This window comes from Amblyomma mixtum, chromosome 3, assembly GCF_055824585.1.
Source record: "Amblyomma mixtum isolate Tamu chromosome 3, ASM5582458v1, whole genome shotgun sequence".
Taxonomy (NCBI): Eukaryota; Metazoa; Arthropoda; class Arachnida; order Ixodida; family Ixodidae; genus Amblyomma; species Amblyomma mixtum.
In genome coordinates, this window is record NC_143014.1 from 4,447,285 (window position 1) to 4,473,095 (window position 25,811).

Genomic DNA, 25,811 nt, shown 5'->3' on the forward strand with positions numbered 1-25,811 from the left:
GCGAAGTACAGGTTCCACCGTTTCGGTTTAGTTGGGATTATTTCGAGTGAATGTGCTAAGCTAATTAGTATTGGTAAATGATCGCTCCCATATGGGTTATCTAAGACATCTTAATCAAAATCTGTAAGAATGGAAGACGAACTAAAAGATAAATCTATACAACTCATTTTTCCTGAGCTAGGAGAACAACAGGTTGGCTTGCCAGCATTTAAGAGACAAATGTTATTGCAGAGTATAAAATCTTCAATCAGTTGACCTCTAGTATCGGTTTTATCCCTACCCCAAAAGCAGGAATGGGTGTTAAAATCTCCTATCAATAAAAACGGTTCTGGTAATGGGTCTAAAAGGTCTTCTAAGTCATGGGTTGTTATTTTAAGATGAGGGTCAATATATACGCAGCACACTGTAATTGTTTTAAATGTGTGTAGGATGGCTGCTACGGCTTCTAATCTAGTTTTAAGTTTGTGTTCGCGAGCTGCGATTCCATTTTTAAATATTATGGCAACGCCACCCGAAAGCCGGCTCGCCTGCTCTCGATCGCGGCGGAAAACTGTATAATCCTTAAGAAAGTTATTTTTTTGGGGACCTAAATTTGTCTGTTGTAGACATAAGGCAACAGGAGTGTGCGCTCCTAGTATGTCTTTTATATCACTGTAGTTGTTTAGAAGTCCCCTACAGTTCCATTGTATTATGAAAGCCATCTTAGTTTTGTGTTTCTAAAGGGTGAAAAGGTAGATCAAGTTGTCGATGGCCCCGTGACTCGGGGCCTGTCTTTTTTTGACCGATCCAGGGAGTTCCGCCGACCGTCCGACGTGGACGGCACGGGGCTGTCCTGGGTCGTGTCCATCGCCTCTGCGGAGGCGCTCGACGACCGTGCAGGAGGCATGTTGATTTTTGAGTTTGACCTCGACCTGTGGGAAGAGGTCTTGAGGCCCGCCGACTCGGGGGTCTGCGTTGCCTCCTTTGGGGTTTGCGGAGTAGCGCTAGCTACTCCACACGGGGGCGCGGGTGGCCCCGCCACAGGCTCACTGCGTGTGGCCTGGCAGGTGCCGTAGCCTGGTGTGGTGTGCCGCGCCCACGCACCACATCGGCGAAGTTTGTTTTTTCAGTGAAGGAGAATTTGTTTGTCTGAGCGTATTGCCTTCTTGCTTCTTTGAAAGAAATGTTTTGTGTAGTCTTGAGAGTAATTATTTCTTTTTCTTTTTTACATGAAGGACAAGCTCTGGAGTAGGCAGCATGGTCTCCTTCACAGTTTGCACACCGTGGGTTAGCAACACATTCTTCAGATTGGTGGTCCTTCGAAGAGCATTTTGCGCAAGTTTTGCGGCCGCGACAACTCTGTGAGCCGTGGCCAAATCTCTGGCAGTTGAAACATCTGCGTGGGTTGGGAATATACGGTCTTACATTTATTTTCAGATATCCGACTTCTATGCTTTCAGGCAGTATGCTGGTGTTGAAAGTGAGGATGAGGTGTTTCGTGTCAATTTCTTTGTTGTCCTTCCTGATCTTTATTCGCTGAACATTTATGACATCTTGATCGGTAAGGCCCTCAAGCATTTCTTTTTCAGAGAGGTGGACAAAGTCGATTTCAGATATGACGCCTCGGACAGTGTTTAGAGATCGATGTGAAGTAACCGAGACAGGAATCTCCCCTATGGACATGAGGTTTGAGAGTTTAGAGTACTGGACGGTGTCATGCAATTCGAGCAGTAAGTCACCACTGGCCATTTTGGATACCTTGTACCCAAGGCCCAAGGTATCTGTCAAGCACTTTACTACCAGGAACGGGGATATCAGTCTTGCTTGTTTTTCTTCTGCATTGCTATGTACAACATGGAATTTCGGGAAAGTTATCTTTCTTTTCTGGAAAAAGTCGCCTGCATCGGTCCGCCCTCTTTTCAGAGAGCGATCAGGTTTTGAAAGGGGGGGAGCCATAAAAAATTGAGGTTTTTAAGTCATGGTGCCAGCCACCCACCATGGAGCCCAACAAGGGGACGGGACAGGAACTTGCGAGCAAGTCCTGCCCACGCCAGCTGTACACCTTAACTATAACCTAATATGACTCAACTCAGGGTAGTTGGTCACACACGGTTAACCCTCGCCGCCAGGAAAACGAGGAAAAAACGAAGAAAAGAGGAGGAGACAGGAGATGGTAATAAAGAGATAGGAAAGTGAAAGATAGAGGGGGGGATAGGAAAAGGCGACTGCCGATTTCCCCCGGTCGGGTCAGGCCGGAGGTGCCGTCTACAGGAAGCTGGGGCCAAAGTGGTGTGTTGCCTCCGCCGAGGGGCCTTAAAGGTCCAAACGCTCGGCATCGGCTCAACCACCAGGATCCCCTTTTCCCCGGACACGGCGATGCCACGCACGGCTAAGCGCAGATGCTCGGGTCCGTGGTGACGCATTGTTCACCATCATCCCCCTGCGAGGATGTCCCTGCGGATGCTCGGGTTAACCCCGTGGTGTCGCCACTAACCAACGTCTGCATGCTGCAGACGCCTCCCTGCGGGGACGTTACAATTGGGATGAGAGTTCTAATTCGTTGGTAAAAGCATACAATGACCCTGCTTGTTCTGCGCCTGTGTCCTTGACTGCCGCATCATCGACTCCCTGACTTAGCTCTGGCCGTCCTGATAAGCTAGTTGTCCTAAATATTAACGTTCGCAGCATTGTTGAAAAATTTCTAGGTTTACTGTCCCTTATTTCTGTTCACTCCCCCCATATTATTGGCATAACGGAGACTTGGCTGCACAGTGCAATTTACGACTCAGAATTCACTCCACCAGGTTTTCTTGCCGTGCGCTTAGACAGAAGTTGCAGTACTGGTGATGGTGTGGCATTGCTTATCAGATCGGATTTACGATTCTCAGTTTTACCTTCTGCCCCTGATACAGAATCTTTGTGGTGCAAAGTTTATCTAAACAATTATAGTATTCTAATCAGTGTTATTTATCGTCCACCCGGTTCTTCCGTTGATATGCTTCACGCTCGTGATACCTCGTGACACTTTCATTTATTCTACCCTCAAAGCCCGAGGGCATTGAAGAGGGGAGTGGTTGTATACAGTGGTTGAGTACAGGGCGTTTCATTTCTAATTATACAATGGTAGCTAAGGCGGAACAAAACCGCTGATGGGCGATGATGGAGGCTGTACTTCCGAGAAGGTGGTTCCAGTGCTTTGCTGTTCGTGGAAGGAAAGACTCAGCTGCGCATTTTGTTTTAAAGAAAGGAATGCCGATTTTATACGCATGATCAACTCGTGATGAAACATATGACGGTGGAAGTGTAAGATCGCGGTGCAGTCTGGGGTTATGATACATTATTTTATGAATTAAGCAAAGGTGAACGTGCTTTCGACGGCTAGCAAGAGATGGTAACTGTAATGTATTCTTCATAGAGGTGTCGCTAGCGGTACGGTTATAGTTTTGAAGGATGAAACGTGCCGAGTTATTCTGAATTATTTCGAGGGAACTTGCACTTAAGATCAGGTTTTCCGTGAAAGGCTCCCAAATGGACGCAGCATATTCCAACTTACTACGAACGAGAGATTTATCGAGGAGAAGTTTCAAGGAGGTGGGGGCAGAGAAAAAGTTACGGCGAAGGTAGCCGAGGGCACGGTTGGCGTTGTTAATCATTGAATTGATGTGAAAAGACCAAGTTAGATCACTTGTTATGTGAACGCCTAAATAGCGGTATGAAGACACTTGTTCTAGTTCGATGTTATCTAGATGATAAGAAGTGGGGTGTGTAGAAATGCGTGACGCACGTACTACTTTACATTTGGTTTTGTTTGGTTGGTTGGTTTGTTTTATGGGGTTTAACGTCCCAAAGCAACTGAGGCTATGAGAGACGCCGTAGTGGAGGGCTCCGGTAATTTCGACCACCTGGGGTTCTTTAACGTGCACTGACATCGCACAGTACACGGGCCTCGAATTTCTCCTCCAAAGAAATTCAACCGCCGCGGCCGGGATCGAACCCGCGTCTTTCGGGCCAGCAGCCGAGCACCATAGCCACTGAGCCACCGCGGCGGCTGTTTGGTTCCATTGACCACGTTTTACACCACTCACGAATTCCATCAATGTCTTTTTGCAAAAGAAGAGTGTCGTTAGAGTCGTTAATTTCACGAAATATTACGCAGTCATGTGCAAATAAATGAATGTGGGAGGTAACGGAAATAGGGAGGTCATTAATGTATATCAGGAACAAAAGGGGCCTAAGGACGGACCCCTGTGGGACCCCAGAATGCACAGAAGTAAATGGAGAAGAAATGTTATTAGCCATTACAAACTGTGTTCTATTGCAAAGGAAATATTCTAACCATGTTAAAACATTTGGGAGAAGATTTAGCTTGCTGAGTTTAAAAAGAAGTAGTTTCTGACTAACCTTCTCGAAAGCCTTGGAGAAGTCTAGAAAGATACAGTCCGCGCATGAACGACGATCCATAATAGCGTGAAGTTTGTGCGTGAAGGTAAGTAACTGCGTCTCGCTCTAGAATGATTTGCGAAAGCCGTGTTGAGCGTCAGTGAAGAAGGAGTTAGATTCAAGAAAGGTAGCTATGTTAGTGTATAGAATTTGCTCAAAAATTTTGCATGAAATGCTGGTTAGTGATATTGGGCGGTAATTAAGAGGGGAATAACTACTACCTGACTTGTGCAACGGAACCACCTTCCCGATCGTCCAGTCCGCTGGAAGCAGTGACGTCTCAAGTGACTGCTGGAAAATTTTGATTGAGGAATAAAGTTTGGTACTCATCAGGAACTTCGCGTTAATTAAATCTGTTCCAGGGCTTGTATAGGTTTTAAGATTTTCAATTAATTTTTCTATTCCTAGGGGCACGATGGATATTGCATCCATCATTGAGAATTGGCAGTCCTCCACTGTAGGAAACGTGACGTTGGAAGAAAGAACAAAATTGCGACAAAATTTTACATTTAGAATTTTAGAACATTCAGCATCAGCGATAGTTGAACCGTTTTCATCTAACAATTTAATTGAATGATTTCTATTGGGATTAATGGCACGCCAAAATTTTTTGGGATCATTTGTGAGCATGTTGGCCAGTGTGTGCTGTAGGAAATGAGCTTTTGCGTTTTTCATTGCCGATACATACACGCTATTTGCCGCTTAATAAACTTCCCATTTAGAAAGGGAGTTACATTTTTTTTGCGTTTCGGTAAAAGCGTTTTTTTCTGTTACAAAGCCTTCTTATGTGAGCGTTGTACCACAGTGCATTTTTATGAGTTGTAATGGTGCGTAGGGGGATATACAAGGTCTGTTAGAAAAGCATCCGACTTTATTCTTTTTTTGCGAACACCTGGTGGATATGAAACAAGCGCGCTTGCATAAGCCGACCTTGAACCTTCGTGCGCATGCACGAATTTTTTCACGCTTCCGATAGCGTCAGTCGTTGAGAAGCAGCGTTTTAGTGAGGCAGTGCGCAGTGCTCTCGTCGGTTTTTTATTGCAAAGAAAATCGCGGAGCGACAGGAGCAGTGCTACTGCATCAAATTTTGCCAGAAACTGGGCGACAACCAAATGGAAACCACTCGGAATATTCAGTCGGCTTTCGGTGACGATGCTATGAGGAACACAGAGATTAAGCAGTGGTACAACTGGTTTAAAGACGGCCACACATCGGTGGAGAGCGAGCCAAACTCCGGTCCGCCATCAACATTCCGAAATGACCAGGTCATTGCCTAAGTGACCGTTGTGGTGATGCGGGACCGTCGTGTGACTATCCGAGAAATTGCGGAGGAGGTGGACATCAGCAATTTTTCTGCATATTCCATTATAACCGAAGATTTTGCCATGGAGATAGTTGCGGCAAAATTCGTGCCGAAGCTGCTCACGGTGGAGCAAAAGCAGCTTCGTGTTGAAGTCTCACAGGACATGCTGCATTCCACAAACAGTGACCCCGACTTCATCAACACCATAATCACTGATTACGAGTCTAGGGTGTGCGGGTACGACCCGGAAACCAAATCCCAGTTGTCAAAGTGGAAGCATTCCACGTCACCAAGACCAAAGAAGGCCTGCCAAATGCGCAGCAACGTCAAAGTGATGCTGACTGCTTTCTTTAACTCCCGCTGTGTGGCACACCTCGAGTACGTACCTCACAGGGTCAAACAATGACCAAAGAGTACTACAGGAATGTCCTCCGTCGACTGCGTGATGCTGTGCGGCACAAGAGACCGGAGCTGAGGTCAACAGGAAATTGGCGCATTCATCACGACAATGCCCCTGCACATTCCTCGCACTTGATTCAGACTTTTTTGTCGAAAAACCAGACTCCTGTACTTCAACAGACTCCTTACTCTTCTGATATGGCCCCCTGCGCCTTCTGGCTGTTTCCCAAAATCAAGAAGCCATTGAAAGAGCGCGATTTCAGACAAGAAAGGAAATTATGGCTGCAACGACTGCTGAGCTGAACTCCATTCCGAAAAGGGCCTTTTCGGAATACTTCCAACAATGGCAGCACCGCTGGGAGAAGTGTGTGGAGTCCCAAGGAGACTACTTTGAAGGTGATTAGGTTTCCAACGCCTCAGTTATGCCAGTTTTTTTTCTTCGGTGAAAGGTCGGATACTTTTCTAACAGACCTCGTATCTTTCCGTTAGTTCGTTAACCTTAGCAACGAAAATGTTCCAGTTCACGTGCGCCTCCCAGCTATCAAAATCTGTTAAAAATGCATCGAGAAATGAAGATAGTTCTTCGTTGACAGCCTGAAAGTCAGCTCTGCTATAATCACGGATACGGTTGACTTTCTTGTCAGCGTTATGTTAAGGAATGCAGAAATTAAACGAGATTAGGAAGTGGTCACTTATGCCGGGCTTGCAGGTCAAGTCGAAACGAGATCAGAATGGGATGTTAACACTAAGTCTGATATGTTAGCAGTGGTGTCTGAGAGACGGGTTGGTTGTGATACTAGCTGAGAGAGAGAAAAGTAGTCCGCCAAGTTTAAGTAGTCCGCCAAGCTGGCTTCCGTCCCAGATCCGATCGACACGTGTGGCGAGGCGATAGAAGTGCCGGTGATAGCTAGTCCTTCCAACGATGCGCACGCAGGTGATGGTTTTTCCATTTTCAGTGACCGTGAAAAACCGGGGTAAGTCACGAAGCATGGCGAGGCCAGCATGCAGGACGTTGCCAGGGCCATTATAACCTGCGGAACGTAGAGCAGAGTTGCGTTAGCCATGGCGCCGGGAAGGCTGCTCCCATGTCCACTCTCAGATTAGATAATGACGACATCAGTGAGCCGGCACTAATATAGGATGCTTTCAACAAATATTTTCACTCAGTGTTCGTTCCAGATAACAACGTCATTCCGCCACTCACTAATATAATTTCTTCTCTAGCAGTCAGTGATGTTGTCGTAAACACTGATGGCATCGTAAATCTTGTATTAAACCTCGACGTTAAGAAATGTACCGGCCCAGATGGAATATACAATGCGTTCCTGGTTCGTTACTCCATGTGGTCTTCGAAATATCTGACCATCATATTCAACAAGTCCTTATCATCTGCTACCGTTCCTTCTTCATGGAAATTAGCCAAAGTGCTCCCTCTTTTTAAATCCGGTGATAGAGAGTGCTTGTCGAACTATAGACGATTTCATTGACATCACAGTCATGCAAGAGGTTGGAACACGTCATTCATAAACACATCATGCTTTTTCTTGAATCCAATAATTTGCTATCTAGCATTCAGCATGGGTTTAGGCGCGGTTTTAGTACGGTAACACAATTAACAGTATTCACTCATGATATTGTTACGCCGCGTAGCGGCTGACTGAGAAGAAGAGGGGGAAGAAGAAGAAAGGCGCGCGCAGACTGATCTGGGCTCTGAGCCGTTTCCGGCCAGCTGTGTTCTGTCCAGTCTTCGCCTGTATAAAACCCATTTCATCCGCTAGATTTGGTGCTAGGTGCTGGGTAAACACGTCCTGGATTCACCAGTACCCCGTCGCAGCCGCCGTGTAGCAGATTTGCCACCTTTATCGCCTGAGGAGTTCATTTCAATCGCTAACACGCAAGCGACGCAGACCCAGGAACTGCGAGCTGAAGAGGAGACGACCTTGACCCATCAGCGAGATCCGCGCACATTCCACGGCGAGACCGAAGAGGACGTAGAAGAATGGCTCCGCCATTACGAAAGGTGCAGCAAGTACAACCGTTGGAACGCTACCGCCCGCCTGTACAACGTTGGTTTTCTTCCTTGCTGGCATGGCTCTGACTTGGTTCGACAACCACGAAGAAAATCTTACGACCTGGAGCCGGTTTGTCGAAGAAATCACGAAGACCTTCGGAGATACTCTTGCGAGTAAGGAACGCGCTGAGCATCAACTTTCCCAAAGAGCTCAACTACCCGGTGAAACATGCACGAAATACTTCGAGGAAGTATTGAAACTTTGTCGCATGGTCAACCGGCAAATACGAGAAGAAGACGAGGTAGGACACCTTCTCAAAGGGATTGCTGAGGACGTGTACAACTTCCTGATTTCCCGAAACACCCTTGCTACGGTTGCGGGTGTCATAAAGCAATGTCTTGCATTTGAGGCGCTTAAAGCACGCCGGATAGCACCCAATTTCGGCAGCCTTTCCAATGTGACAACCGTCGCCAGCACCGACATCCCCCAGCCAGAAGACATCGCTTCTATAGTCAGGAGGATTGTACGTGAGGAGTTGGCTGCTCAGCGGCGACGTACAAATTTTGATGAACTTTACCAACAGGTTTCGATGCCCATGCCACTACTGGAGCAGCGTACGCCATGGACTGCACCAAATAACAACGACCCGTTTTACAACTCCGGTACTGAGCGGAGCCAACAATCGACGCCGCACCCGTACTTCCAGTAGCTTCCATCCCGTCCTGATGAAGTACCTCGTGGTGCGTCTCGTCGCTCGTCCGTCGCTTCTCCTCGGCCTTTAAGGGATCCTGCTGTGAGCTACCAAAGCCGCCAGCCACTGATATGTTCCGGCTGCGGGTTCAGCGGACACAATTCCCGCTTTTGCCCACGTCGCCAATTTTCTCGACCCCCTGTGCAACGCGCACCACACTTCAGGAATGACTCCCAGTGGGAGCAGCCACCCGCTACCTTGTATCGGCCTCCTTCTCCCCAACGCGGTGCACGCAGTCACTCCGCCGCCGCAGCGACAAGGCCGTTCACCATCCCCACGTCGCCGCTTCGTTTCTCCACCGCTGGGAAACTAGGCGGTGCGACCGATGGAGGTAAGGTCGCCGGACAGTCAACATCGCGAATACCTCTGCCTATAATCATACTCAAGAACAAAGTGTAAGTGACAATGTTCAAACGGATATGCTTTAGTTGACACTGGTGCCGCTGTGTCTGTTATGAGCCTTTCATTTAAAAACTGCCTTCGACGGAAAGTTTATTTATTTTATTTATTTATTTGAAATACTGCGGACCATGCATGGTCCTAGCAGGAGGGGCACATTCAAACACTTTTCAATACAAAAAATGACAAGCATATGCATAGAGAAAAAAATAATAAGTCAGACAATCAATCAGAATTGAACATATAGACAGGCATCGCATCGCAACACAAAACAAACAAAACTCATGAAATAAAGAGATGACGTTCCAACTCTGCTACAAAATTGCTGGACAGAAAAATATGAGAAGGTAATGCATTCCATTCGGATACAGTTCTAGGGAAGTAACTATTTTTAAATGTGTTTGTGCGGGCGAAAATTGGTGCCAGTGAGTGTTCCTGCGTATGCCTGGTTCTTCTTGTAAAATGAGCTTTGACGCAATTAGGCAACTTCATTTTTATTTTTCCTTGCAGGCAGTGATGAAGCAAGATGAGGCGACTAACCTTCCTTCGGGATTCTAGGGTGTGAATGTTGTGTTGCTTCATAAGCGTAGATGGGGAATCGTGTCTTCTATATTTTCCAAATATAAATCGCACAGCTTTTCTTTGCACACGCTCGAGTTGTATGATATCTTTTTTATTATGGGGGTCCCATACAACCGCCGCGTACTCAAGTGTAGCTCTTACGCAGTTGTTATAGGCAAGACACTTAGTACTGGCAGGAGCATTCCTAAGTTTTCGCTTAAGAAACCACAGTTTGCGAAGTGCAGCAGCAGAAGTTTCTGATATGTGTTTTGACCAAGTTAGTTTATTTGTAAACGTAACCCCTAAGTATTTATATGAGTCCACCTCTAAGATATTATTGTTGTTAAGCTTATATGTAAAGGAACACGGGTGTATTTTCCTTGTTACTCTTAAAAGTACCGTTTTATCACTGCATACCCCAATTTGTACACCAGTGGGAAATAGCTTCTAGAGTATCCTGTAAAATTTCTTGATCCTTTGTGCACGTAATTTCTTTAAACACAACACAGTCGTCGGCAAATAATCGGGCAGAAACCTGCGCAGGAATAACATCTAACAGGTCATTGATAAAAACTAAAAAAAGGAGTGGGCCCAAGACACTTCCCTGAGGCACACCAGAAGTAACATCTAACATCCGAGAAGAACAGTTCCTAATGGTGACGTATTGTTTCCTATCACTAAGGTAGGCCTTGATCCAGTGGACAATATTTTGAGGAATACCGATACATTCCAGTTTAAACAACAGTTTTGCATGTGAAACCAGGTCAAAAGCTCTAGAGAAGTCTAGGAACAATACATCGAGTTGACCGTTCCCGTCTAACACACATCCCAGTTCATGCACAGTCGATAGCAGTTGTGTGACAGTTGAGAGCCCTTTTCGAAAACCATGTTGGAATTCAGATAATACCTTCTTCCCTTCTAAGTGTTGCCGAATATATGATGCTACAATGTGTTCCAGCATTTTACAGCACGTACATGTTATCGAGATTGGTCGATAATTCGCGACAGATAACGGTTCACCTTTTTGTAAACTGGGACAACACGTGCCGTGCGCCATAGTGCTGGTATTTCACCTGAATCTAGAGATAACTGAAAAAGGTTAGTCAGAAATGCCGATATCTGTTCTGCGTAACGCTTTAGAAAAGCATTTGGTATTTCATCCGGTCCTGCTGATTTGCTATCGTCAAGTTCTAGAAGCATGGCTACGACTCCTTCACGATTTACTGTTATACTTTGCGATTCTGTACAGATTGAATACTGAAGTTCATATTGTTCAGGCTTTGAAAAAATGCTCTGGAAATACTTGTTAAAGTGTTCCGCTATCTCCCAAGCGTCAGCAGTTGAAGTTTCCCCAATATTTATTTTCTCGATGTCAAGATTGCTCTTTTTCAAATAGCGCCAAAACTTTTGGACATCGTTGCTAATGAACTTGTTTAGACCATCGGAGAAGTAACTTCTTCTTGAATCGTTTATTTGACGTAACATGCTATGTTTTAGGTTGGCAAAAAGGGGCGTTGACTCCTTGTTTTGCTTCCTTAGCCTCCTAATTTTACGCTTAATGTGAATAATTTCCCTGGTTATCCAAGGGTTACGGCTACGCTTGCGAACTTGTTTCGATGGGACATACCTATCGATACAAAACCTAACTGCACCACAAAATTTAGCCCACAAGGCTTCGACATCATCTTCAACTGGATTAAGAACCAAGTCCAGGTGGTCTAAAATCGAGGTGTCATCTGCCCGAAGGAAATCTTTTCTAAGAACGACTGATTTAGGTGGTTTAGCTTGTTTAGATGGTAACATGAAGGAGAAGTAAATTAACTTATGGTCCGATAATCCGTTTTCAACTTTCACGGACGCGCCTTGAAATATTTCAGTAATAAACAAAAGATCCAGAATAGAGGTGCCACGAGTGGATTCATGCACCGTTTGCTGCAAGTTTAATGAAAACATAATATCTAAAAGCGTATCACTCTGCAAGGAAGTTCCATAATTGATATGGTTCCAGTCAAACGAAGGAAAGTTAAAGTCACCAGTTACTATAACGTTTTTACCTCGTAGCCTTAGAAGATTGTCATATAGATTAGACATGAACGTATCATCTGCATTTGGGGGCGGTACACTGCGCAAATAAAGAATGTGAATTCAGCATATCTGGCTTTTAATAATAAGGATTCGCATTCAGGGATTTCTTCACTGGAAATAACATCAATAGACGCTTTAACAATAACTGCTACGCCGCCACCTCGAGAACCCCTATCACGCCGGAAAAGTTTGTACCCGGGAGGTACAATTTCATCATCCCGTATAGATTCGTGCAGCCAAGTTTCAGTGATCGCGCAAAAGTGTGGGTCGTATGAAAAAAGAAGTGATGTTTGTGTGGGACAGAATCGGTAGGTTTTGTGGAGTTTGGGGTGAAACTTTAGTTCCGGTTGGCCTGTGCTACGCTTCTTTTTTTTTCTAGCCCCGCAACGTGTTTTACTAAGTGCTACGCTTCAGTTGTGCTTGGTGACGAGTGCTACCGAACATGTGTTCAGACGCGCCACGCATTGCGTGATCTTGGGTGTTGACTTTTTGCGCGAGTGTGGTGCAACACTAGACTTCAGACTTCAGTCCGGTGATATTTCTTTGAAGCCAAACATTATCCCCACATTAGTGGATAACATGTCCCAGCCTCATAAAGGAGTTCTCTCCCTGCAGGAAGATGTGCTGCTGCCGGCGATGACGGCAAAATTTGTGCCTGTGAAATCATCCCAACGTTTCGTGGGAGCGAACTCATTAGTCGTCGAGCCAAATGTCTCGAACGGGGCGAAAAAAAATATTTTGGTGCCACGCTCCGTCGTCGAGGCAGTGGATGGCGGCGCACTCATCTGGACTGTGAACGTGTCAGAGGAGCCTGTTCGACTTCCTTCTGGTTTAGCACTCGCAAGATTTGAGAACCATGTGACCCACGCCATTGAAACTATTTCTGATGTCAGCGGAGCAGCGCCCGGGAAGTCTGAATTTTCTGCTGAGCTTGAGAGCATGGTCAACAAATCACTTCCGTCTAGTGAACGCCATACGCTGCAATAAATCTTGGCGCGTCATGCTCAAGTGTTCGACTTTGCCTCTAAGGGATCGGGTAGTCATTTCCCAGCCTCTCGAATACAGCATAAAATTAACACAGGAACCACACCCCCTATTCGCTAGAAACCTTACAGAGGCTCCCCAGCAGAGCGCAAGATCATTCAAGAACAGGTCGACGAAATGCTGCAGAAAGGAGTCATCCTCGAATCTTCCAGTCCGTGGGCCACCCCTCTGATCCTAGTGCAAAAAAAATGACAATTCTTGGCGATTCTGCGTTGATTACCGTCGTCTAAATGTGCTAACAATGAAAGACGAATACCCGATACCTCGCATGGACGACGCAGTCGATTGTCTGTATTCGGTGTCATAATTCTCCTCTGTCGATTTGTGATCTGGTTATTGGCAAATTCCCCTGCATCCATCCGACCGTGAGAAAACAGCCTTCGTAACCACAGATGGTTTGTACAAATTTAATGTAGTGCCATTTGGATTATGCAACGCCCCCGCAACGTTCGAGCGATTCATGGACACGATCCTTCGTGGCTTAAAATGGGAAATCTGCATGTGTTACCTGGATGATGTCATCATTTTCGGCAAGACTTTCCATGAGCACAATGAAAGACTCCATGTTGTTCTCCAATGCATCGGATCGGCGGGACTCATTTCGAGCTCAAAGAAGTGCCATTTTGGGGATCGGCAAACTCTAGTTCTTGGCTTCCTCGTCAACCAGGATGGTATCAGGCCGGATCCGCAGAAGATCGCTGCAGTACGAGATTTCGAACCTCCACGCACCCTGAAAAGCCTTCGGAGCTTCCTCGGACTCTCTTCATATTTTCGCCGCTTCACTGCTGGCTTTGCGCAGATTGCCCACCCCCTGCATAAGGATTCACAGTTTGTGTGGACCCCTGAGTGCGGCTCCTCCTTTCATGAGCTGAAATCTTCTCTCACGTCAGCACCCCTCTTGCGGCACTTCGACCCTTCTGCTCGGACGGAGATCCACACTGATGCCAGTGGCGTCGGCCTTAGTGCGGTGGTTGTCCAGCTCCACGGTGGGGCTGAGTACGTTATTGCCTATGCCAGCCGCACGCTAACAAATTGTGAGGGCAACTACACTGTCACCAAATTGGAGTGCCTCGCCGTTGTGTTCGCTATGCACAAGTTTCGACCGTATCTGTATGGACGCCACTTCACTATTGTTATGGACCATCATTCTCTCTGCTGGCTCATCGGAATTCGCGATACATCTGGTCGTGCCGCCGCGGTGGCTCAGCGGTTATGGTGCTCGGCTGCTGACCCAAAAGACGCGGGTTCGATCCCGGCCGCGGTGGCTAGAATTTCTTTGAAGGAGAAATTCTAGAGGCCCGTGTACTGTGCGATGTCAGTGCACGTTAAAGAACCCCAGGTGGTCGAAATTTCCGGAGCCCTCCACTACGGCGTCTCTCATAGCCTTAGTCGCTTTGGGACGTTAAACCCCATAAACCAACCAACCATCTGGTCGTCTGGCGCACTGGGCATTGCGCCTACAAGAATATAACTTTGCTGTTTGCTGCAAAAGTGGGCGCCGTCATAGTGATGCAGACTGCTTGTCACGCCACCCGTTGCCAACTTCAGCCAATGATGAAGACGGTTTCGAAGAATGTTTATCCTCGTGCGAGCCGACGTTCCCCAGTATGGCGACCTTTAGCCGCGAGCAACGCAGCGACCTTTCACTGCAGCCCCTTATAGAAGCGGCAGCAGGAGGAGTAGATTCAACCCCATTCATTATCCAAGATGGTATTTTGTTCAAGAAGAACTACTCTGTCGATGGTGCTGCCCTGCTTTTGGTCGTCCCGAAAAGTCTCCGGTCGGAAGTCTTGCACGCTATGCACGATGACATCACATCTGGCCATCTAGGCTTCTCTCGTACCCTTAATCGAATTCGCCAGCGTTTTTATTGACCAAAAATTTTTAAGACAACCAAGCAGTACGTTGCGACATGTGAACCATGCCAACGCCTTAAGGCACGAACCACCACGACGGCCGGTCCTTTTCAGCCCGTCAAACCACCCACTACCCCTTTTGAAAAGATTGGAATTGACCTGCTTCGTCCTTTCCCAAAGTCTTTCGAGGGACGCCGTTGGGTGATTGTATGCGTCGACTATCTCACCCAATACGCCGAAACCGCTGCTCTCGCTACCGCCAAGGCTGATGATGTTTCGTCGTTTCTTCTCCACTCTGTTATTCTTCGCCACGGCGCACCCCGTGTTATAATAAGTGATCGTGGACGGTAAGTTACTGCTGATGTCGTGGAAGAAATGCTCCGGCTTTGTGGATCAGACTACCGGCACTCTCCACCGTACCACCCGCAGACCAACGGTCTTACCGAGCGCGCCAACCGCACCCTGACAACTATGTTGTCCCTTGATTAAAACACGATTTTGGGCAAGTTGGTGACATTCTTGATTCATATTGCAGCGAAGAAGCACACACACACAGAGAAGGAACACGCAAAAAAACACGGACGAACGCTGCACTCACAACTAGTTTACTGCGAAAAGATTTCGAGCTTAAAAAGGCTCACGCATCTGCGCACTACAGAAAGAAAACCATAACAAAAACGTGCCAAGAAATAACATCTTATCATATTGCCGCAAAAAGGTTGAATTCGGAAGCGTACAAAAAAACGAATGCATCACTAATGCAGCAATCTGCTTTTTCCTTCATGTGAAAGGCCTCCAGGAGCTCACGTGCCGTTTTGTACTTGCTTCTGCCTAGGATTCCGTAACTCTGCTCACTCTCGAACAGTTAATAGTAACTGGTTGCTTTACAAGCAGAAAATGCTATCGCTGATGGAGTCATATGTGCCTCTTGTGTGCATACGCGGAGATGCTGATAAGCATTGGTTTTCCAATTCTCTTCGAAGATTATTAAAAAAGAAAAAGCGTCTTTTCCGAGCAGCCAAAAATTCAGCCACCGTTTCAAAATGGGATAAATACTTCGAATGTCTCCGTAATTATACGAATCTTTTGAGACGCTCTAAAAAGAAATTTTTTAATAATGATTTGCAAAACATAATTAAAAATATCCCCCAGAAATTCTGGAAGATTCTGTTGCCAAACCATAACTCGCCGCAGGGTATTATCTTGCGTGAGCAAGATGGCTCGCACGTCTCTGCAGATCGCTGTGCAGATGTTATGAACAATTACTTCTCTTCCGTTTTCAGTCATGGACCCGTCCTCCATGTACCCAACCATAACAGCTCTCATTTCAGCCAGATGCCCCCAATCTCCATTTCTGCCGAAGGCATAGGTAAACTTATCGACAGTTTGAAGTCGTGTAGTGCCCCTGGACCTGACGAGATACCTACCAAAATACTAAAAGGCACTAGAGAAATTTCATGTCAGATATTACAAATAATCTTTAGCCAATCAATTTCAAGTAATTCGATTCCAAATGACTGGAAGTTAAGTAGGGTTGTTCCGGTTTTCAAGTCAGGTGATCGCTCTGATCCATCAAACTATCGCCCTATTTCATTAACATGTATTGCTTGCAAAATGCTAGAACATATCATATACTCACAGGTTGCTCTTCATCTAGACAAAAATCCCTTCTTCTTTGCCAACCAGCATGGATTCCGTTCTGGTTTCTCGTGTGATACCCAGCTTTACGAATTTACTACGGACCTTAACCTCAATTTGGATTCTTCATTTCAAACTGATATTATCTATCTGGATTTCTCTAAGGCCTTTGACCGTGTCCCACATCAACGTCTGATGTTTAAACTCTCATCCCTCTCTCTTGACCCCTTGGTACTATCATGGATTTCCTCCTTCCTTTCAGACCGCACTCAGTTCACTGTTATTGGCGACCATCGCTCCAAAAACTCCAATGTCATTTCAGGCGTACCCCAAGGCTCTGTCCTCGGTCCACTTTTATTTTTAGTCTTTATAAACGACCTCCCTCCAGGCATTTCATCCACAATCCGCCTTTTCGCTGACGATTGTGTACTTTATCGTCGCATCACTAATACATCTGACCAGTTGCTCCTGCAGAAAGATCTCAACACAATAGAAGCCTGGTGCGCCACCTGGCTGATGAAACTGAATGTGTCCAAATGTAAGACCATGCAAGTCTCCCGAAAACGCTCCAACCTTGATTATTCATGCTCATTGAACTCCATGATCATTTCACGTGTAGAATCATACCGATATCTGGGAGTTATTATCACAGACAAACTGAACTGGTCTGAGCATATCACGAAACTTGTGGCGGACACATCTAAAACACTTGGCTTCATCAGGCGTTCTCTCTCTTTATCCCCCAGTAACATTCGTAAGCTCGCATATGAAGTATACATTAGACCTAAACTTGAATATGCCTGCGCAATACGGAGCCCTCATCAACAAAACTCAATTGACTTACTAGAAAGCATCCAGAATCGTGCAGCTCGCTTCATCTGCTCAAAATATGATACACGGATCAGCATTAGTGCCATCAAATCATCCATTGATCTCGACTCGTTAACTCATCGAAGGAAGACATTACGGCTGAGTTTATTTCATAATCTATATTACAACCGCCCTGACCTGCGAACCTCCCTTCTGGTACCACCTGTACGAACGTCCCGTCGGCTCTTCAATTCCCTGAGCGTGCAGCGTATTACTGGTTCCACAAATGCATTTAATAAATCATTCTTACCCTTGGCTATTGATGAATGGAATTCACTTCCCGAAACTATTGTCCATGAGCGTGACAACTCAAAATTCAGGCAGTTAACATCCGCTCATTTTTCTAAATAAACTGATGAGCAGCAATAGGATTTCATTTTTCTTGTGCTTTACTTTTCTCTAATACACTGCATTTTTTTGTTCAGTACCCGATTGCTTTTCCTTTTTGTGTGTGAATATACTGTTTTGTTGTTTGTTAAAAGTATGCGGACCATAACTGCCTGTGTAATTTTCGTCCGTTTGTTTTCCCTATATTTCAAAATGCACGGATCATAGAAATGCACGTACATCACCATGCCTCGTTGTGTTTCTTTTTGTCTGTATAAATATGACCATGGCCATACTTTCTTGTCCCCCCCCCCTTATGTAATGCCCAAACCAGGGCCCTTAAGGGATAATAAATGATGATGATGATGATTCGAACACTATCGAAACGTGGCGAACATGCCACGCATGACTGGCAGTGCCTAACCAAGTGCACATTCTCTTTGTTCTTTAAATTCCTTTGGTGCTCCCCTAGCCGGTCGTTAATATATCGCCCCGTTTGACCGATGAACACTTTTCCACATGAAAGTGGCACCTCGTATACCACCTCAGAAGCGCATTGCACATAGGGCGTAGTGTGCTTTTTACCACACACGCTTCTCCTTGTTTCGCTTCCGGAAATACGAGGGCACAGCTTTGACAGCTTCTCCGGAGCTGAAAAAACGAGCGGAACCCCATACCTGTTCGCAACCTTCTTCATGTTATGCGACACCTTGTGTAGGTAGGGGGCAACTTCCGGTCGCAGGTTCATGTTCCTCTCTTTCTTCTTGGAGTTCGCTGTGCGTGCCTTAACTTTTTTCAGGCAAGCTTCTGCAACAGAAGTCACTACCGACAAGGGGTAGCCCGCTGACAAAATTCTAGCCAATTAGTTCTCAAAGCTAGACTGCATCTCATGGACGCACGATTTCTCAAGCGCCGAATCCAGACACAAACTAACTATGCCTCTTTTTATCACCTTCGAATGAGTAGAGTCGTAAGGCAGGAGTTGCTTCTGAACACGAGGGGCGTACATCCAACAAGTATGACCTCTGCCCAACTTCACACGAATATCTAGAAACTGAAGTTTCTTTCTTTCTTTCTTTATAATCTAATACAATGAGTTTAATCTGCAAAAGAAGGGGTTTGTATTGGGTCATGCGTTGCCCCGGCTTTATGTGATATCTTTTTAGCGTGCATTGATCGCCACTTGCATGATCATTTTAATCATTTTGGTTCGGTTTGTTGGGGTTTAACGTCCCGAAGCAACTCAGGCTATGAGGGACGCCGTAGTGAAGCATTCCAGAAATTTCGACCACCTGGGGTTCTTTAACGTGCACTGACATCGCACAGTACACGGGCCTCTTGAATTTCTCCTCCAAAGAAATTCATCCGCCGCGGCCGGGATCGAACCCGCGTCTTTCGGGTCAGCAGCCGAGCGCCGTAACCACTAATCCACCGCGGCGGGGCATTTTAACCATTTTAAGAGTGAAAGTGTTACAAAAGTGTTTCGTTACGTGGACGATTTTTTAATTGTTTTGAACAAACATTGCGCCATTCCCAGTGAGGATACAAATATGAGTGTACTGCATGACTTCGAAGAGCATGGCAGGGGGCTCAGTTTCACGTACGAACTCACGATTGAAGACAGCCTGCAGTTGTTGGATTGAAGAATTAGGTTCACCAATAAGCATGTTTGCTGGTCTTACTCGCCCAGAGCACAAAAAGAGCTGCTGCTTTATAATTCATCCCATTCAAAAATTGTGACGAGAGGGATCGCTAAACTCTGCTTAGAGTCTGCGCTCCGAAAATCGTGTGTACATGACATGCAAGATAGTTTCGGGAAATAATTGGCTAGTCTTGAGGCCGCCGGTTTCCCTGGGTAGGTTGTTGTCGCTGTTGCAGAAGCGCTTTTGAAGAAGTTGAAGCCCCGAACTGGCAAGGAGGCAATAATCCCTCCGTAGGCTAAAGTAAGGCCTGAAGTGATGCCATACTTGCACAAAGTATCCCATGGCCTCAAAAAGGTGGCAAACCGGCACAACGTGCCGTTGGTCTTCCCAGCTGCTCGGAAGCTTGGCCAGTTGGCCCGACGCATCACAGGTGAAGACAAAAAACCTGGATGTAAAAAGAGGCACGTGAACCGCTTTGCGGAATGCGCCGCAGGCGTTGTGTACGAAATCCATTTGACGTGTGGCAGATCGTACATCGGGCAAACTGGGCGCTGCGTCAACGACCGGCTCAGAGAGCACGCAAGAGACCTAAGGAATGGGGAAGGTGCTAACCTTATCGAGCACTGCGCTACTTGCAAGGATTGTACACCGGTGTTTTCGGGAGTGAGGATTCTGAGCACAAGCAAATCAAAAATAACCCGTGAAACGACAGAGGCATATTATATTCAGAGAGCAGGGTCAGAATGTGTCAGCGATACTTAAGTTCTTCTGTATGCTGCAGAAAAGATGTTCCTATCAAATTTTTAGCGATAAAGATGTGAAACGAGATTTTTTTTTTCTGTTTAGCTTGCATGGTGTGCGCCTGCGCTGGTCTGAGTGTATTTAAGCTTTGTGTGCGTCCCTAAATAAGCAGTTGACAGTCAGCGCTGTGTTTGTCCTTCTTCTCTTCCTGCTTCTTTTCTTTGGTCGTGTGCCGTTGCGCTGAAAAACTATGAGTTTAAATTATGAAACCCTATTTCACGCCCTACAGGATAGCGCGTCCGCATTTTTTTTTTGTCTCACGGAACCCGTTTGCCTCCTGTCATTATGCGCCTTCGTTTGTTCTTCTGTTGCCCTCTCCAGTTAGCTAGTAGCGTCCTAATGGTTTTCTGTTTTTTTCCGGAAGGGGTAATAACGCCACCAGATGGACCCAGGTCGCACCAAACGAGAAGCAGGTTGTGGTTGTGCACACGCGCCCTGGGAGCTTTTCTAGGAACGTTAGCAGTGACGGTGTCTTAGCCCTTAGTTTCGTGACAATATAAATGCATGTCCGATAAAGGCAGAGGTAAGAGAACGCTGACAGCCTCATCAGAACACACAACCCGTGCCAGCACCACCCGTTCGAGACAAAACTTCCTAGATAAAGCAATCTCACGGCCCGCTGACACATCCATTTCCAGTTCACACAATCTCGGGAGCTTCAACGGTCTCTCTTGCTGGCTGGTCCTAGTGATAATACGGATCAACTGCACCCTGATTAGTGGTCGGCTAGGTGGGTAATTGTCACCCGCTTTGCAATATATCGCCAAATGCCCGCCGGCGTACATTCTGCCCGACGGAGAACTTACCACATGACACTGGAATTTTGTGGACCACTCCCTGAAGACAAGAGACATGCGTCTTCATTGTTTGCCTGGGTTTCGCTTTTTGACCGGGCAACTCATCCTGCACAAACTCGGCAATCTTTCAGCTGCCGTGAACACAACTTTCACGTGTGACCGCTGGCCCACCTGCTAGAGATTGTGCGACACTTTATGCATGCATCTTGAAACTTGGGAAAAAAACCCCTTAGGCGCAAATGACTTTCACGACACAAAAAGAGACGAGGAGACAACGGACAGGCGCCTAAAGGTTTTTTTTTTTCCCAAGTTTCAAGATGAATAACCAACTAGCCCGTCAACATGCCTTACTGAACTTTATGCATGCAGGGTATCACCACTACCTTCTCCTGCCCTTTGCTTACTTCTTTCTCCTGACCTCAGCTCTTTGTTCCTCGCTCAAGCATGACGCTTCTTTCTTAAGGCGATGCAGGCTTTCAGGGTCTATCACGTGTTTCGGACAGCCCACCGCCTCCAACCGTGCGCCTGCATTTCAGTACTTTCTTCAATTAGATGCCAGCATGACTTGTCGAGAGCATCGGACAAGATCAAAAGCATATTACTTCTCTTGACAAGCTTCAGGTGTGCGGAATTGTAGGGCAAATGCTTGTTGGCTCTAGGTTCATATACCCAGCTGGCAAGCGTATCAGGGGGCGGGTGAATGAGATTAAGAAGTTTGCGCGGATAGGGTGGCCGCAGCTGGCACAGGACGTGGGTAAGTGGGGAGTTATGGGATAGGCCCTTGCCATGCAGTGGGCGTTGCCAAGCTGACGATGACGGTTATTCAGAGATTTTGAACACATAATTAAAAAGCAACTTACCTGCCTAGAAGTACGATTCCTGTTCGACCGTAGATGGTGAATGCTGAGGAATAATTCCGCATCACAACGAAGTGGCAGACGATGCGAAGCACCACTTCGCGGTTCTTCGGCGCGTACGCCCTTTTTCTTCGAACGCACGGTCCATTACCGAATAGCCGTTCTTTAAGCTCCCGGAAGTCGGCGGCCTTAAGAGGGCCATTTTTGGACGGAGTGCACAAGAGCTGAGAGGTGTGACCAAAGGTCAGCTGAGTGAGACTCGCACCTGCTTAATATGTTGCTGGGTCAGCAGGGCAGAAAAAGGCGGAAAGTGAAACAGGACATCGCCAACAAGAAAACAAAACTCGGAACCAAGCGTGGCTAAGGGATACGGCGCCTCCTGCGTTAGGCGTGCAATATAGGCGTTTACGATGAACTGTTCTGTAAGGAGACCGGGTGGCTTTCGTCCGGCATTCGAATGTACGTGGTGGCCAGACGCGACGCTGTTATTATACGCCATCTTCGGTTTCCTTTGCTGGGAAGTCGGGTGCTAAGCCTTTGAAGGGCCACCTTGAGAGTTGCGCGTGTGTGTTCATCACCAGTGTTGATGCTTACCGAGGAACTTCTATTGAAAAACTGTGCAAAGCACATAGTCTGCAGGAGACTGTTAAGCCTTGGCAGAACAGGCAGCGCTCGCCTCCGAAGTATAGCAGACCACTGACAAAGTTCGTGGGCAGTTTATTGGCACATGAACACGCGGCTACATCTTAGTGTCACCTTCCGAGGCCAGCGGCGGTTTCTCGACGATAGGCGGCGGCGCGGTACCAGGCTCGATGTACTTGTAGAAGCAGGCCATGATGCCAAACACCACCATGTCCAAGGCCATCAAGCCGCTGTACATGAACGACTCGGAGGACTGCAGAAGAAGTGAACGGTCGCACTTCACTGCCACGCAAAATTCTGCACTTTGCTGCCAACAACTGTGCAGGCTCCGAGCAGTGTTAAATTTAGAGGTCTGTGCGAGAGTGAACATCCCTGTCCCGCGTGCACTCTAAGAAAATACTAACCTGTGGAGACAACTTTAGTCTTCAAAAGTCGCCGTTACTCCCTAAGTTTGTACACGGCACGCCTCTTGCCACAAATGTGTGCCGTGCGCAAACTTAACGAACTGCTGAGAAACAGACTAACGGGCAACGAACACTAGCTTAGCAGCACACGAAAATTGCACGAGAAGAACTCAACTTCAATAGTATTCGATTTTTCCAAGTGTCAGATGTCGTTTAAGGCCAGTGAGCTAGAGCACCGCTGCTGTCCGTGCCGAACCGGATAGACTCTTCTTAATGACATAAAGGCTTCGTGAAACCCAAGCAAAGGCCATTGAGAAAGCGCATAAACATGTCCTACATGCCTGAATACGTGTCGAATGTGATTTGTAAGAGTTAACGCTCAGCAAGTGTACGTAATTTTAATTTTGTTGCCGTATGTTTACGATGTTATGCTGGGGAAGCATCGGCAACACTTATCGAGACGGTGAGTGGCAAACAGTGAAATACATGACGCTGCTGTCCATTCATACTGAAAGTTTCGCAATGACGATTCCCACAAGTACAGTCTTTGTCAAAAGTAACCAGGCTGCACGTTTTTCTTCTCAGTCGTATATTAAAACTATTATGCCAGCCCTCAAGCTCTAAATCTCTGTATGGTAAGAACCCCTGTTCTCACCTTCAAACAACTTTTTTATCTTTAGGGAAGCCTAGAGGGCTCTGTTATACGAATGAGAACCAAACCATGGAGCCTGGTTACTTTTGACAAAGACTGTACATATGCTACCATAAGGATTATATGGAGTCCAGTATGGAGCATTTACAGGCGATATTGAGTATACAGGGTGTTTCACCTAAGATTTTCTGCAATTTTTAAAAATAAGCTATTTGAATTACATGCGCGCTTTTTCTGCCATAGCATTGTCAGTGGTGTAGTACATCATAATGCAGCTAAGACGTGCTAACTAGCAGGCTTGTTAACCAATATTTAATAGTTAACTTTTAAACTATTACCGTTGGGCTCCTTAATTCTTGAGAGGCAAGTAGCCCACGGTAAGTAATGTCGATATCCGTTTTTAGAATTTCGAGAACGCGATTAACCTCGGCTCTGTGGCCCAACAAATTTTGGCTATCTCGACGAGTTAGGTTCACTGGAGAGGTTGCTTTGCCTGCAAGCTTCTCAAACCGCATGTATTTTGGCGCGATGTAGGCGAAATTTGTTGGGCCACAGCGCCAAGGGTAACCGCGTTCTCGAAATTCTAAAAACTGATATGGGTATTACTTACGGTGGACTACATGCCTCTCAATAATTAAGGAGCCCAACGGTAATAGTTTAAAAGTTAACTATTAAATATTGGTTAACCAGCCTGCTAGTTGGGACGTCTTAGCTGCATTATGATGTACTACACCACTGACAATGCTATGCCAGAAAAAGCGCGCATCTAATTCAAATAGCTTATTTTTAAAAATTGCAGAAAGTCTTAGATGAAACACCCTGTATAGAGGGCGGGTATGGAATCTTACTGACTCTAGATCACGTCGTGTACACTGCAAAGAAATTGTATGGAATTATGTGGAATTCTTAATGACTTCGTGCAAAAACATATACAATTCCAAATATATTTTCATATTTTATGGACTCCATATTCCAATAATTCCATACGAACGGCTGACATGGAATGCTTCAGTAGGGATCAGTAACAAAAAGCAAGTCAACCATGGGCGTGTGTTTTTATTTTCCTCGGGTCATAATGCTCAGCTCCTAGTCGCTACAGGTAATTCCACCTTATCTAAATAAAAAAAAAGATGTGAACGATTTGCAGTTGTGAAGTACAGGGCACAAACTATGCAGGGTTCGACACTTTTGTCTGGAACTGAAACGCGATTTAGATCGCTGTTCGTATGCTTTAAGCCTTACCGCAACTTGTAGCAAAAAGATGAGACGAAATCAGCACAATTTCCTCTGAAGAGCAATATGTTAGAGAAAACTACGAGCGGAACCCAAATAAGGTATTTTTTTCGTATATAGGTCTTTTATTTCCTTCTCTGCGCCATCTACTGCGGTGCACTCACCGTATCCGCGTTCGCTTCACAATAAAAAAGTCGTTTTGAGATGCAATGACAACGGCGCGACGAACGAGGAGAAAAGTAGAACACACAGGACAGGACCGCGCCGCTCGCAACTGATTTTATTTTCGCACCGAAGCTGCCTACTGCAGCACAACCAAGCCGATTAAAAAAATACATAAAGAAATATCAAAACAATCTACCACCAACTCGAGGAATCATTTCTGGCGTAGTAAATCAAATCCGTAATCAAGATACCCCACGCGAAGCATAGGGAGCAGTTCATCGAGGGAGTACTTTACCAGGCCAACTGCAGCAGAAAAATTCATAACCAAACATAGTGTCTATCTACACTATGTTTCATGTCCTGTTCAAGTCATGTCCTCATTTAGTGTCAAGAAGTTTTCGCGCTCAGTTGCAACAGCTACAACCGGCGGGCTGCCCGCCATGTCTGATTTCAGCTGTTTGCGAAACGCTGCTTCAGAAACTCAAGCAACCTCCTCTTATCAGGGAGCCGGTATCACGCAACTCTGTAGTGGTAATACCGTTCATTCACGACGTGGTGCACAGCATAAAGTGGCGAGCAGGCACAATATTGGGGTCCTTTTCTCGGCGCCTTGCAAGCCGTCCAAGCTTTGTGCCGTGGACCGTGAGGAAGGGCCGGCTTGTACAATGTCACGTCTAAAAAAGTTCACCGAATGCAGGACACATGTTCTGAATCAGATCTCTCTAGTCTGTGGACTCGACCACTTTGTGCAAACGGGCCGTCGTTTCAATGACCGTGCAAGCGAGCACTACCGTAACCTGAGCAACAATGCACAGAGGAAATTTGTGGTTTTGATATCCTGTAACCTGCGGATGGATGAATATTTCTGTTCCATTTCCGTTTCGATCCCCAATGTTATTGCTTACTTTTGCTCACCAATATTGACTGTTTTTATGTATTATATCGTTACCACA

The 25,811-nt window shown here is 46.2% G+C and overlaps 1 protein-coding gene across 5 annotated transcripts in view; it reads right to left on the minus strand.

The window, feature by feature from the left end:
* Positions 1-2,993: 2,993 nt before the first annotated feature.
* Positions 2,994-25,811, minus strand: part of LOC149349130 (solute carrier family 15 member 1-like) — a 516,652-nt gene continuing 493,834 nt past the window's right edge. For 4 of the 5 annotated variants that reach the window (XM_089578081.1, XM_089578082.1, XM_089578083.1 and 1 more), the window contains one exon: positions 2,994-7,152. In XM_089578081.1, the coding sequence (XP_089434207.1) occupies positions 6,832-7,152 (321 nt within the window). In that variant the 3' untranslated portion in view covers positions 2,994-6,831. Of the gene's footprint in view, positions 7,153-22,459; positions 22,658-25,811 lie in introns of those variants that run through there. The other variant, XM_089578079.1, reaches the window with a different exon arrangement.